The following is a 13,102-nucleotide window of genomic DNA, read 5'->3' as shown; positions in this document are numbered from 1 at the left end:
TGAACTATACTATGAGTAACATAATGTATAATGAATTATACCATTAGAACCATAATGTATACTGAACAATACCATGAGTACCATAATGTCTACTGAACTGTACCATTAGTATCATAATGTATACTGAAATGTACCATCAGTTTCATAATGTCTACTGAACTATACCAAAAGTCCCCTAACTGAAAACTGTAGACTGAGGTTATCTGCCATCACATAATTGCCAGGAGACCAGGATCTAGGCACTTTGCTCTGTTTGTAATATTAAGTGAACCAGGTAGAAAATAATTAATCTAGGTCTATTCTAATTGCAGCTGGGTCGTACATGGTAACACATGCATAGTCCTTAATGATTTGGTAGATAGGTCATGGTAAAACAAATGCATATTCCTTAATGATTTTGCCAGCTGGGTCATGGTAACAAATGCATATTCCTTAATGATTTTGCCAGCTGGGTCATGGTAAAACATATGTTTAGTCCTTAATGATTTGGTAGCTAGTCAATTATGGTAACAAATGTATAGTCCTTAATTTTTTGGTGTGTGTGTGATTTGGATTTTAACACAGCTTTAAAAAAAAAAAATTCAGTCATATTGCTATACTGCCTGCACAGTGTGGCAGTGTATAGTAATGTATGACCCTTGGACATCATGTCACAGACATGTGACATCATGTCCCACCCAGTAGCATTCTCCCAACACCAAGATGACCATTCCTAACACTAACCTCTTAATGCCAAGCGACTAGCAAGACAGCTGCTAGTACCATTATTATATCTTTTATATGACTCGGCCAGGATTCAAACCTGCATCCAAGTAATGATTTGGTAGCTGGGCCATATATGGCAAGAAATGTGTAGTCTTTAATGATGTGGTAGCAGTAATAATTGAGTACCTGAACTAAATTTAAAATACACAGAAATGAACTGCTATTGTGTTGATTTTATTTTGTAGCCAGAAATTAGAGGTGCTGCAGCTACCTTTCATCTTTACTATCTAATTATGATTAATATGTTCAATATTCTAATATCTAATATCTAATCTTAATGTGAGGCTAAGAAAGAGATATTAGAACCTTCAGTAATACTTGTGTGTTCCATTGTATTTATGTAAGACGCCTTGTAAATGTTTAGCATAAATGGCTAATTACACCATTTAATTTCTGTAATTTTTCTTTAAGAGTTGCAAAAGTAGCATCGTGAAAGAAGCTTTAAAAGAACTTTTGTATGAAAGCATCTAAATAACATAATAATGTGTACAGCTGTCAAAAATAGGTTAGTACCATACTTTTTATGTTCTCAAATTATACACTGCAGATTACATTTGACCAGGTCCCAGCACTGAAAATGTCAGAAATGGAAATAATTTATAAGCTTTTACCTCTTCTGATGAGACATTAGGGAGTTTGGGGCTGTATAAATCCTCCTGGAAGCTGCCCTGAAGGGGCAGCTGGTTTGAGTCCTCCCTCACAGGCACAGGGGGAGCATCTTCAAGTTCATCAAGATCAAAAAACTCTGGTTCAGATATCTCTGTGTCTCCTAATACTGCTTCTTCATAAGAGGGGAGAGGGCCGAGAGTGTTATTCTCATAGTCTATTATTTCAGACAATTCTGATTGGTGCTGTTTAGTATCAGTATCTGGTTCTTTCATTGTGGTCTGATTCAAAATAGAGTTCTCCTGCTGAGATACACCAACTTGGACTGACACTATGGCTGCCTCCTCTTTCTGATCAGTGTTTACCTCACCTTCATACTGCTTTTTGGCTTCTGTGAACTTATGATCCATCTCTAAGCTACGAGCTGCTGCCAAAAGTTTTTCATGCTGCTCTTGAGCAAGGAAAGTTTGAATGATCTCTTCATTCTCATAACTGGTAACTGAAACCTGAGAGTCTTGCTTGCGTGGGGTGGCTTTTGGCCTTTTAGGTTTCACAGGCTTCTTTACAGGTGGAGATGACTTGGGTGATGAAGATGATGTAGATGATGGAGATTTAAAAGGACTTGGTTTGTACGAAAGATCTTCCTCATCACTTTCATAAAAGCTATCTCTCCTTTCTAGACTTGACTTTTTACTCAAAGGCCGATCCAGATCATCGCTTGTTGTGCTGGCAGATGACATGGATTCCTTACGTGTCAAGCTTGCCAGAATTGGAGTTGATTCAGCATTAATATAAGAATGGCTTGTAACGGCATGCTCATGCAGAGGAGGTGGGGCAGCAATTTGGGGAGAAAATGAGTTGAAGGCAGCAATCTGTGAAGCAAAAAACAAAAAGGGGTTTGCAAATTAAAGGAAACAAGCAAGGACAAAAATAGTAGAACACAAAAAGAAAGTATGATGCATAGTCAGTGCTCAAAATATATTGCTGACACAGATCCAGGGCAAGCATTGAAACCCCTAAAACTGATCCAGGCAAATACAGTAATAATAATACTAATAATGATAATAACAATAATAATAATAATAATAATAATAATACTAATAATAATAATAATAATAAATGTCTTTATTTAAAGAGTGTAACAATTGCAAATACATATATAAAATACATTATGAAATTAGGAGGGTTTAACTGCATATATAATTTCTTTCATCTCTCCAATAACTATGTTTTGAAAATGACTTCCAGCATCATCTTTATGTATACATAGCAGTTAATGATCAGTTCTGCTTAGATACAACTTTAGGCTATTCTACAAAAAAATGTGGCATGCAGTAAAGTTTATATACGTATCATACTTTTTCATAAAACGTTATGTACCAAAGTAGAGAGATGTTCATAAGCTGAATTTATATATACATGACAATTGTACATACTTTTATAAATATGGTAAAATAAAAGATGCATAACAAGTATGTGGTAATTTGAAGTGTAACACTATACTAAATCTAGAACTTGTATTTTCAAGTTTGTTGTTAATATTTACATTTGAGATACTGCAAGTACATTTTTAAAGGATTTAACTGAATCAGCAGATTGAATGTGAGAAGAAAGTGAGTTCATATTTTTGCCCCTAAAAACTGTAGACCTCCTTTGAACTCTTCAAGGCAAGGTTGTGGTACTTATAAATTGTTGTTAAAACATGATCTTAGATTACAAGAAGACAAATTGTAGAAATAACTTGGTCATGTAGTCAGGAACATCTCCTTTGATACATTTAAAAACCAAAATTTGCTTTCAGAGAATTTATCCTCTCATCTATTTTTAACCATTTTAATTTTGTGAACATGTCTAATGATGATGCATAATTTTTGCTTGTGAATTCTGTCTAGCTGGGGGATTAGTACAATTTCCACATATGGTTGAACAATAGTCAATTGTTGGAAGCATATAAGCATTTTAGTAAAGAATTCTGGAGTCCTTTGTCAGGGAAGCAATTAAATTTTACATGTGAGTGACCAAAATACATTGTCTACTTGTTTTTACCACATACTTCAATAAAAAATTACTCCTAACAGCTTCTATTGGTTACATTTTCAACTTCCTTATTATTAATGTATAGTGATATATCTTTCTTTGTTAACTTTGCAAGTTTTGTAGATGTTCATATAAGCATGCATGTTTGTCTCAGTTTCACATATTACCGTCTTATTTTGTTGGACCACTCATAAAATGATGTAAGGTCTGAACTTAATTTGCATTCCAGGGTATAGACATTGCAACCTGTTGATGAAACTGTATCATCATCAGCAGCCATGTCAGTCTTTGTATCATGAGTACTGAGTGGGAGGTCATTGATAAATAGAAGAAAGAGAAGGGGACCCAGTACAGACCCTTGTGGAACACTATGCCTTATATAACGGGGGTAGAGTGGATATTTCCATTAGAGACTAGTTGATTCCTATCATGTAAATATGAACTAAACCAACTGTTTGTATGGTAATGAAATCTATAACAATTTAGCTTACTTAAAAGAATGTACTACTGAAGAGTAAAAACAGGGAGGAGTATGCTTGAACGTAACAGCAAATCCCTCCATATTGACAATTGCATTGGTTCTGTTTCAGTGAATGGTTGACAACAGTTTAGCACTATATATATCTTAATTGTCACACAGTAACTTTTACATATCTATGTGAGAATCACCAATCACCAATCCCACTGGTCAGCTTAATTGTTACACAGTAAATGGTACACATCCACTAAACTGTTATGTACCCGAGCACCTGGTTATTCATGAAAGACAAATGAGCGCTAATGATAGGTAATATGGTGAGCAGAAACAGTCTCCTCTTCATTAGTTACTTTAGTTGCTTTGCTTGGCACACAACATTAAGGCTTTACGTCTGCAGGCAAATATTCTAATGGGTGAAAGATCTGCAAGCAGGTGACCCAGCAGTGGCTAAATATTAATCAGTTAATTAAAAATTAAAATTACTTGTATCATTTTGAAAGTTAAAAAACCCATGTTTTGAGATGCAAATTATATCAACAAGCTGGATCTAGCATATTTTTTCTGATCTAGAACTGGAGGTGCCCCAGGCATCACACCATAAACCTTTTTGAGCACTGATAGTTAAGAACATAAGGTACAATAATAAAAGTGAAAGATGGATAGCACACATTTATCATGTTGGAAACAGAAGCACAAAGTACCAGTATGCAAATAATACAATGATGTGAAAAGATTATAATTAAGGAAGATTGAAATACAGAAAGATAGGGATTGATTGGCATGAATATAGGTACCTAAGGTTGATTGGCATGAATAAAGATACTCTAGGGTTAAACAGCATGAATATAGGTACCTAAGGGTTGATTGGCATGAATAAAGATACTCCGGGCATGATTAAAATGAATATAGGTACCTAAGGGTTGATCAGCATGAACAAAGGCACTTTGGGTTGACCACCATAAAGTATCTTCGGGTTGATCAGCATTAATAGAGGTCATCTGGGGTCAAACAGCATGAACAATGGTACTTAAGTATTTATCAGCATGAATAATGGTACTCAGGGATTGATCAGCGTGAATAAAGTTACTTAGGGACTGATCAGCATGAATAAAGGTACTTTGGGATTGATCAGCATGAATAAAGGTACTTTGGGATTGATTAGCATGAATAAAGTTACTTAGGGATTGATCAGCATGAATAAAGGTACTTGGGGATTGATCAGCATGAATAAAGTTACTTTGGGATTGATTAGCATGAATAAAGGTACTTTGGGATTGATTAGCATGAATAAAGTTACTTAGGGATTGATCAGCATGGATAAAGGTACTTGGGGATTGATCAGCATGAATAATGGTACTTTGGGACTGATTAGCATGAATAAAGGTACTTTGGGATTGATTAGCATGAATAAAGTTACTTAGGGATTGACCAGCTTGAATAAAGGTACTTGGGGATTGATCAGCATGAATAAAGGTACTTGGGGATTGATCAGCATGAATAAAGGTACCTTGGGGTCAAACAGCATGAATAATGGTACTTAGGGATTTATCAGCATGAATAATGGTACTCAGGGATTGATCAGCATGAATAAAGGTACTTGGGATTGATTAGCATGAATAAAGTTACTTAGGGATTGATCAGCATCAATAAAGGTGTTTGGGGATTGATCAGCATGAATAAAGGTACTCTGGGATTGATCAGCATGAATAAAGTTACTTAGGGATTGATCAGCATGAATAAAGGTACTTGGGGATTGATCAGCATGAATAAAGTTACTTAGGGATTGATCAGCATCAATAAAGTTACTTTGGGATTTATTAGCATGAATAAAGTTAGTTTGGGATTGATCAGCATAAATAAAGGTACTTGGGGATTGATCAGCATGAATAAAGTTACTTTGGGATTTATTAGCATGAATAAAGGTACTTTGGAATTGATCAGCATAAATAAAGGTACTTGGGGATTGATCAGCATGAATAAAGTTACTTTGCGATTGATCAGCATGAATAAAGTTACTTCGGGATTTATTAGCATGAATAAATTTACTTTGGGATTGATCAGCATAAATAAAGGTACTTGGGGATTGATCAGCATGAATAAATGTACTTTGGGATTTGTTAGCATTAATAAAGTTACTTAGGGATTGATCAGCATGAATAAAGGTACTTTGGGATTGATCAGCATAAATAAAGTACTTGGGGATTGATCAGCATGAATAAAGTTACTTTGGGATTTGTTAGCATAAATAAAGTTACTTAGGGATTGATCAGCATGAATAAAGTTACTTAGGGATTGATCAGCATGAATAAAGGTACTTACGGATTGATCAGCATAAATAAAGGTACCTTGGGGCTTTATTAGCATGATTAAAGTTACTTGGGGATTGATCAGCATGAATAAAGGTACTTTGGGATTGATCAACATGAATAAAGTTACTTAGGTATTTATTAGCATGAATAAAGTTACTTAGGGATTTGTTTGCATGAATAAAGTTACTCAGGGATTGATCCGCATGAATAAAGGTACTTAGGGATTTGTTAGCATGAATAAAGTTACTTAGGGATTTGTTAGCATGAATAAAGTTACTTAGGGATTGATCAGCATGAATAAAGGTACTTAAGGATTGATCAGCATGAATAAAGTTACTTAGGGATTGATCAGCATGAATAAAGGTACTTGGGGATTGATCGGCATGAATAAAGGTACTTGGGGATTGATCAGCATGAATAAAGTTACTTAAGGATTTGTTAGCATGAATAAAGTTACTTAGGGATTTGTTAGCATGAATAAAGTTACTTAGGGATTTGTTAGCATGAATAAAGTTACTTAGGGATTGATCCGCATGAATAAAGGTACATGGGGATTGATCAGCATGAATAAAGTTACTTAGGGATTGATCAGCATGAATAAAGGTACTTTGGGATTGATCAGCATAAATAAAGGTACTTGGGGATTGATCAGCATGAATAAAGGTACTTGGGGATTAATCAGCATGAATAAAGTTACTTAGGGATTTGTTAGCATGAATAAAGTTACTTAGGGATTGATCCGCATGAATAAAGGTACATGGGGATTAATCAGCATGAATAAAGGTACTTGGGGATTGATCCGCATGAATAAATGTACTTTGGGATTGATCAGCATGAATAAAGGTACTTGGGGATTGATCAGCATGAATAAAGTTGCTTTGGGATTTATCAGCATGAATAAAGTTACTTAGGGATTTATTAGCATGAATAAAGTTACTTAGGGATTGATCAGAATAAATAAAGGTACTTTGGGATTGATCAGCATGAATAAAGGTACTTTGGGATTGATCAGCATGAATAAAGTTACTTAGGGATTGATCAGCATGAATAAAGGTACTTTGGGATTGATCAGCATAAATAAATGTACTTTGGGATTGATCAGCATGAATAAAGGTTCTTGGGGATTGATCAGCATGAATAAAGTTACTTAGGGATTTATTAGTATGAATAAAGTTACTTTGGGATTTGTTAGCATGAATAAAGTTACTTAGGGATTGATCAACATGAATAAAGTTACTTTGGGATTTGTTAGCATGAATAAAGTTACTTAGGGATTGATCGGCGTCAGTAAAGGTACTTTGGGATTGATCAGCATGAATAAAGTTACTTAGGGATTGATCAGCATGAATAAAGGTACTGGGGATTGATCAGCATAAATAAAGGTACTTGGGGATTGATCAGCATGAATAAAGTTACTTGGAGATTGATCAGCATGAATAAAGTTACTTAGGGATTTGTTAGCATGAATAAAGTTACTTAGGGATTGATCGCATGAATAAAGGTACTTAGGGATTTGTAAGCATGAATAAAGTTACTTAGGGATTTGTTAGCATGAATAAAGTTACTTAGGGATTTGTTAGCATGAATAAAGTTACTTAGGGATTGATCCGCATGAATAAAGGTACATGGGGATTGATCAGCATGAATAAAGGTACTTGGGAATTGATCCGCATGAATAAATGTACTTTGGGATTGATCAGCATGAATAAAGGTACTTGGGGATTGATCAACATGAATAAAGTTGCTTTGGGATTTATCAGCATGAATAAAGTTACTTAGGGATTTATTAGCATGACTAAAGTTACTAAGGGATTGATCAGCATAAATAAAGGTACTTGGGGACTGATCAGCATGAATAAAGGTACTTGGGGATTGATCAGCATGAATAAAGGTACTTTGGGATTGATCAGCATGAATAAAGTTACTTAGGGATTGATCAGCATGAATAAAGGTACTTTGGGATTGATCAGCATAAATAAATGTACTTTGGGATTGATCAGCATGAATAAAGGTACTTGGGGATTGATCAGCATGAATAAAGTTACTTAGGGATTTATTAGCATGAATAAAGTTACTTTGGGATTTGTTAGCATGAATAAAGTTACTTAGGGATTGATCCGCATGAATAAAGGTACATGGGGATTGATCAGCATGAATAAAGGTACTTGGGAATTGATCCGCATGAATAAATGTACTTTGGGATTGATCAGCATGAATAAAGGTACTTGGGGATTGATCAACATGAATAAAGTTGCTTTGGGATTTATCAGCATGAATAAAGTTACTTAGGGATTGATCGGCATCAATAAAGGTACTTTGGGATTGATCAGCATGAATAAAGTTACTTAGGGATTGATCAGCATGAATAAAGGTACTTGGGATTGATCAGCATAAATAAAGGTACTTGGGGATTGATCAGCATGAATAAAGTTACTTAGGGATTTGTTAGCATGAATAAAGTTACTTAGGGATTGATCGCATGAATAAAGGTACTTAGGGATTTGTAAGCATGAATAAAGTTACATAGGGATTTGTTAGCATGAATAAAGTTACTTAGGGATTGATCAGCATGAATAAAGGTACTTAGGGATTGATCAGCATGAATAAAGTTACTTAGGGATTGATCAGCATGAATAAAGGTACTTTGGGATTGATCAGCATAAATAAAGGTACTTGGGGATTGATCAGCATGAATAAAGGTACTTAGGGATTGATCAGCATGAATAAAGGTACTTAGGGATTTGTTAGCATGAATAAAGTTACTTAGGGATTGATCCGCATGAATAAAGGTACATGGGGACTGATCAGCATGAATAAAGGTACTTTGGGATTGATCAGCATGAATAAAGGTACTTGGTGATTGATCAGCATGAATAAAGTTACTTTGGGATTTATTTGCGTGAATAAAGGTACTTTGGGATTGATCGCCATAATTAAAGGTTCTTACTGATTGATCAGCATGAATATAGGTACTTTGGGGTGTATTTGATGTTCAAATTTCCTATTATTCCTGTTCATTGCACTTGCAGCAAGTGGAAGCAAAACAAGTGAAACAAATCAGGTCAAGCTGCAGGAAACACAGACCTTGATCTGCCATTGCACTGACAGATCATGTTCTATGCTGACTGTTCTAATATTCCTATTATTCTGAACAGACCCAGACAGACTGGCATATTATGTGATGGCAGATCTGGATCTATTTTCAGTCTGCACTTGGATCCAACTTATAAGTGAGAACCCCTAAAACCCTGTAAAGACCTACTCCCTTTTATGCAATCTTGGCATTTCAGCATGGGTATTACTTAACAAGATTCAGTACACAGTGAATATATATACATATGGATAGACAAATATAATGCTATACCCCCTTCCATTTTCTTAACTTAGAGTATTAAGAAAAAAGAATGGAAACAACGCCAAAAATATTTTCATACACAAGATATAGAATATACCACAAAAACATGGGCATTTCATTCACATGCAGAGATCAAATTTTTTTTAATTGAATTTTTATAATGTTTTGTCGTTGTTGTTGTTTTTGGTTTCACTCTGTTTCTCAGCATAAGATAGTCAACACATCCAGCCAGTATGACTGGTGGAGGAATAAATCTGGAAAACCCTGTAAAGAACCACTGACCCAGGGGAAACAAATGACAAGCTTTCTCACATGCAAACATTGGCTGAGCCTGAGACTCAAACCCAAACAAATTTCCAGGAATCCTAGATAAGTCCATTTCTTCATTTTATTCTTGTTATCCCAGAGTATTGAAAGCACTGCCTGAGAAACCCCAACATACCATGTTAGGTAACGTGAAAATTTTCTTACATGTTTATTCACAAAAAACCTGGAAGTGCAGTATAAAATTCTTTGTCATGGTATGTGACCTTGGACCTGACAACAATGATAGAAAATCACTGAATTTATCTCTAATGATGTAAAGATGTACCCATTTAGAACAACAAAAAAAAACTTAAGTGGTATCATTCAAGATATTCATCAATCTATCCAGAAACAGGGTTAGCAAGAGTAATAATAACAAACATGAGCTAAAAGATGCTGGATGCCTGCTGAAAGACCACTGTGTTAGAAAGAGAAATAATAACAAACATAAGCTAAAAGACAATGGATGCCAGCTGAAAGACCACTGTGTTAGAAAGAGAAATAATAACAAACATAAGCTAAAAGACAATGGATGCCAGCTGAAAGACCACTGTGTTAGAAAGAGAAATAATAACAAACATAAGCTAAAAGACAATGGATGCCAGCTGAAAGACCACTGTGTTAGAAAGAGAAATAATAACAAACATGAGCTAAAAGACACTGGATGCCAGCTGAAAAACCACTGTGTTAGAAAGAGAAATAATAACAAACATGAGCTAAAAGACACTGAATGCCAGCTGAAAGACCACTGTGTTAGAAAGAGAAATAATAACAAACATGAGCTAAAAGACACTGGATGCCAGCTGAAAAACCACTGTGTTAGAAAGAGAAATAATAACAAACATGAGCTAAAAGACACTGAATGCCAGCTGAAAGACCACTGTGTTAGAAAGAGTAATAATAACAAACATGAGCTAAAAGACACTGGATGTCAGCTGAAAGACCACCGTGTTAGAAAGAGTAACAATAACAAACATGAGCTAAAAGACACTAGATGCCATCTGAAAGAACATTGTGTTAGAAAGAGAAATAATAACAAACATGAGCTAAAAGACACTGGATGCCAGCTAAAGGGACACTGCATAAGCTCTTCTGGTCCATGACCTGTAGATCTAACATTAACAACATCCAATTTATGTCACCTTAGCAACAGACTGAAATTTTAAACAACCTACACTGCTCCTGTATGTAGAAGTAATAGCCCAGTCTTGAACAATTAAATGGAATGGCAAAATATCCCTTGATCATTATGTTTCTTAGAGGATGACAATTTAATAGCAAATGGATACAAATATTTAAACAAAAAAAAATCTACCATTTGTAGTTCTTTCAAGGTGATTCATGTTTGCCAAAAAAGATGCCAAGACCTGTGGTGTTGTCAGCTACTGTGTACTACTGATGGCTTAAAACAAAACCATTTTAACTGCATATGCTACCCAATTTTATTCAATAGCCATTTTCCAAGATCTACATCATCAGATACCATCTACCATACATATACACAAGTGGAAAATAATATCACTTCATATTTTGGCTACCTGTACTTTATGAGAACTCCAAATTTCAAACGAATTATTCTTACACTTTATTTTGTATCCAATCTCACTGGATGTAGGAAATGAATGAACTGTTTATCTTTTGTTCAAATAACCCACTGTATGACACAGGAGTGCCTAAAGGAACTAGACAGTAGGGGTACAACGATATACCGGTATATTGTGGTTTGCTGTTTACATACCACAATATGGTTGCCTGTACCGTGACTTTTTCATGGTCTTGCTTTCATACAACAAATCTCTACTGTACAATTTTTCCAATTTAATTCAAGAACCACCATATTTTCTTATTTTCCCAGATGCATGAGATTGTAAAAGAATGTAAAATGAGATGCACAGTACCATTATTTGGGTAAAGTTTAATTCAGGGTGGCAAGTCAGAACCAGGGATGTGTTACATGTTATAAATAATAATTTATAAACTTCACTTCATCTCAGATATTTATATAATGTTCATAATGACACAAATGAACAGTACTTACAGTCAGTGTTCACAAATATATCAATTACTCTAAAATAAATTATTTCTGTATTCAATGCACAGAATGTACATAGAACAAAGCATGCAACATCTGCTGTTATGACTGATATTTTAGCTTCAAAGGAAAAAGAGAGCAAAACATTTAAACAAACAGGGGCTGCATATGATGTTTTCCATGAGAAATACATGATCAGTCAGATCAAAGTGCTTACATCATGTTAACTTCCTTTTCTTGTCTCCAAATATTAACAATGACTCATTTTTCAAGTAGTTGCCTGGGGTGTAGACCTCAATTTTAATTTTCAGATTTTTAAAAAAAATGGATTTTTAAATTATTCCCAACAAAAAAGCAAAAGTGCAGTGTGGGAATTTTTTGGTTTAAGGAAAAGGAAGAGTAGTGGTAAACTGAAGAGGTATTACCATATGCAACAAGCACAATACTGAAGTACGTAACTGTGATGGAATGATCAACTTAAGTACCCACATAACTCGACACCGCATGATGACAGGGTTGACAACATCAGTAGCTGGGTCATCCAGTGGCACTAATTTGACCATGGTGAAAAGTGACACAAAGACAATTATGGCAATGTTTGACATAGTTGCACCTACATCTTGGTATAAAGACACAAGTGTTTGACATAGTTTCACCTACATCTTTGTGTATAGACACAAGCATTTGACATAGTTTTACCTACATCTTTGCATAAAGACACAAGTGTTTGACATAGTTGCACCTACATCTTTGTATAAAGACACAAGTGTTTGACATAGTTGCACCTACATCTTTGTATAAAGACACAAGTGTTTGACATAGTTGCACCTACATCTTTGTATAAAGACACAAGTGTCTGACATAGTTGCACCAACATCTTTATATAAAGCCACAAGTGTTTGACACAGTTGCACCAACATCTTTATATAAAGCCATAAGTGTTTGACATAGTTGCACCTACATCTTTGTATAAAGACACAAGTGTTTGACATAGTTGCACCTACATCTTTGTATAAGGATGCAAGTGTTTGACATAGTTGCACCTGCATCTTTGTATAAAGCCACAAGTGTTTGACATAGCTGCACCTACATCTTTGTATAAAGACACAAGTGTTTGACATAAGAAGTTGCCCCACTGCACCTGGAGAAATCATCCCAAAGATCACAGATACTATTTCTGAGATGTTGCCACAAGATGGTTAATGCTTTATTTA

The 13,102-nt window shown here is 35.0% G+C and overlaps 1 protein-coding gene across 5 annotated transcripts in view; it reads right to left on the bottom strand.

Moving 5' to 3' along the window:
- LOC149807235 (multiple PDZ domain protein-like) overlaps positions 1 to 13,102 on the bottom strand; it is a 453,425-nt gene that overhangs the window by 281,507 nt on the left and 158,816 nt on the right. For 3 of the 5 annotated variants that reach the window (XM_089963870.1, XM_089963877.1, XM_089963884.1), the window contains exon 16: positions 1,377 to 2,243. The exons of the other annotated variants lie outside the window; for them this stretch is intronic. In XM_089963870.1, coding sequence (XP_089819996.1) covers positions 1,377 to 2,243 — 867 coding nt within the window. The remainder of the gene's footprint in view (positions 1 to 1,376; positions 2,244 to 13,102) is intronic. 5 annotated transcript variants of the gene reach the window in all.

Source organism: Sinohyriopsis cumingii, chromosome 1, assembly GCF_028554795.1.
Source record: "Sinohyriopsis cumingii isolate HCF-2022 chromosome 1, ASM2855479v2, whole genome shotgun sequence".
Lineage (NCBI taxonomy): Eukaryota > Metazoa > Mollusca > Bivalvia > Unionida > Unionidae > Sinohyriopsis > Sinohyriopsis cumingii.
The sequence above is the reverse complement of the archived record's forward strand: the minus strand, read 5'-3'. Positions and strand labels throughout refer to the sequence as shown.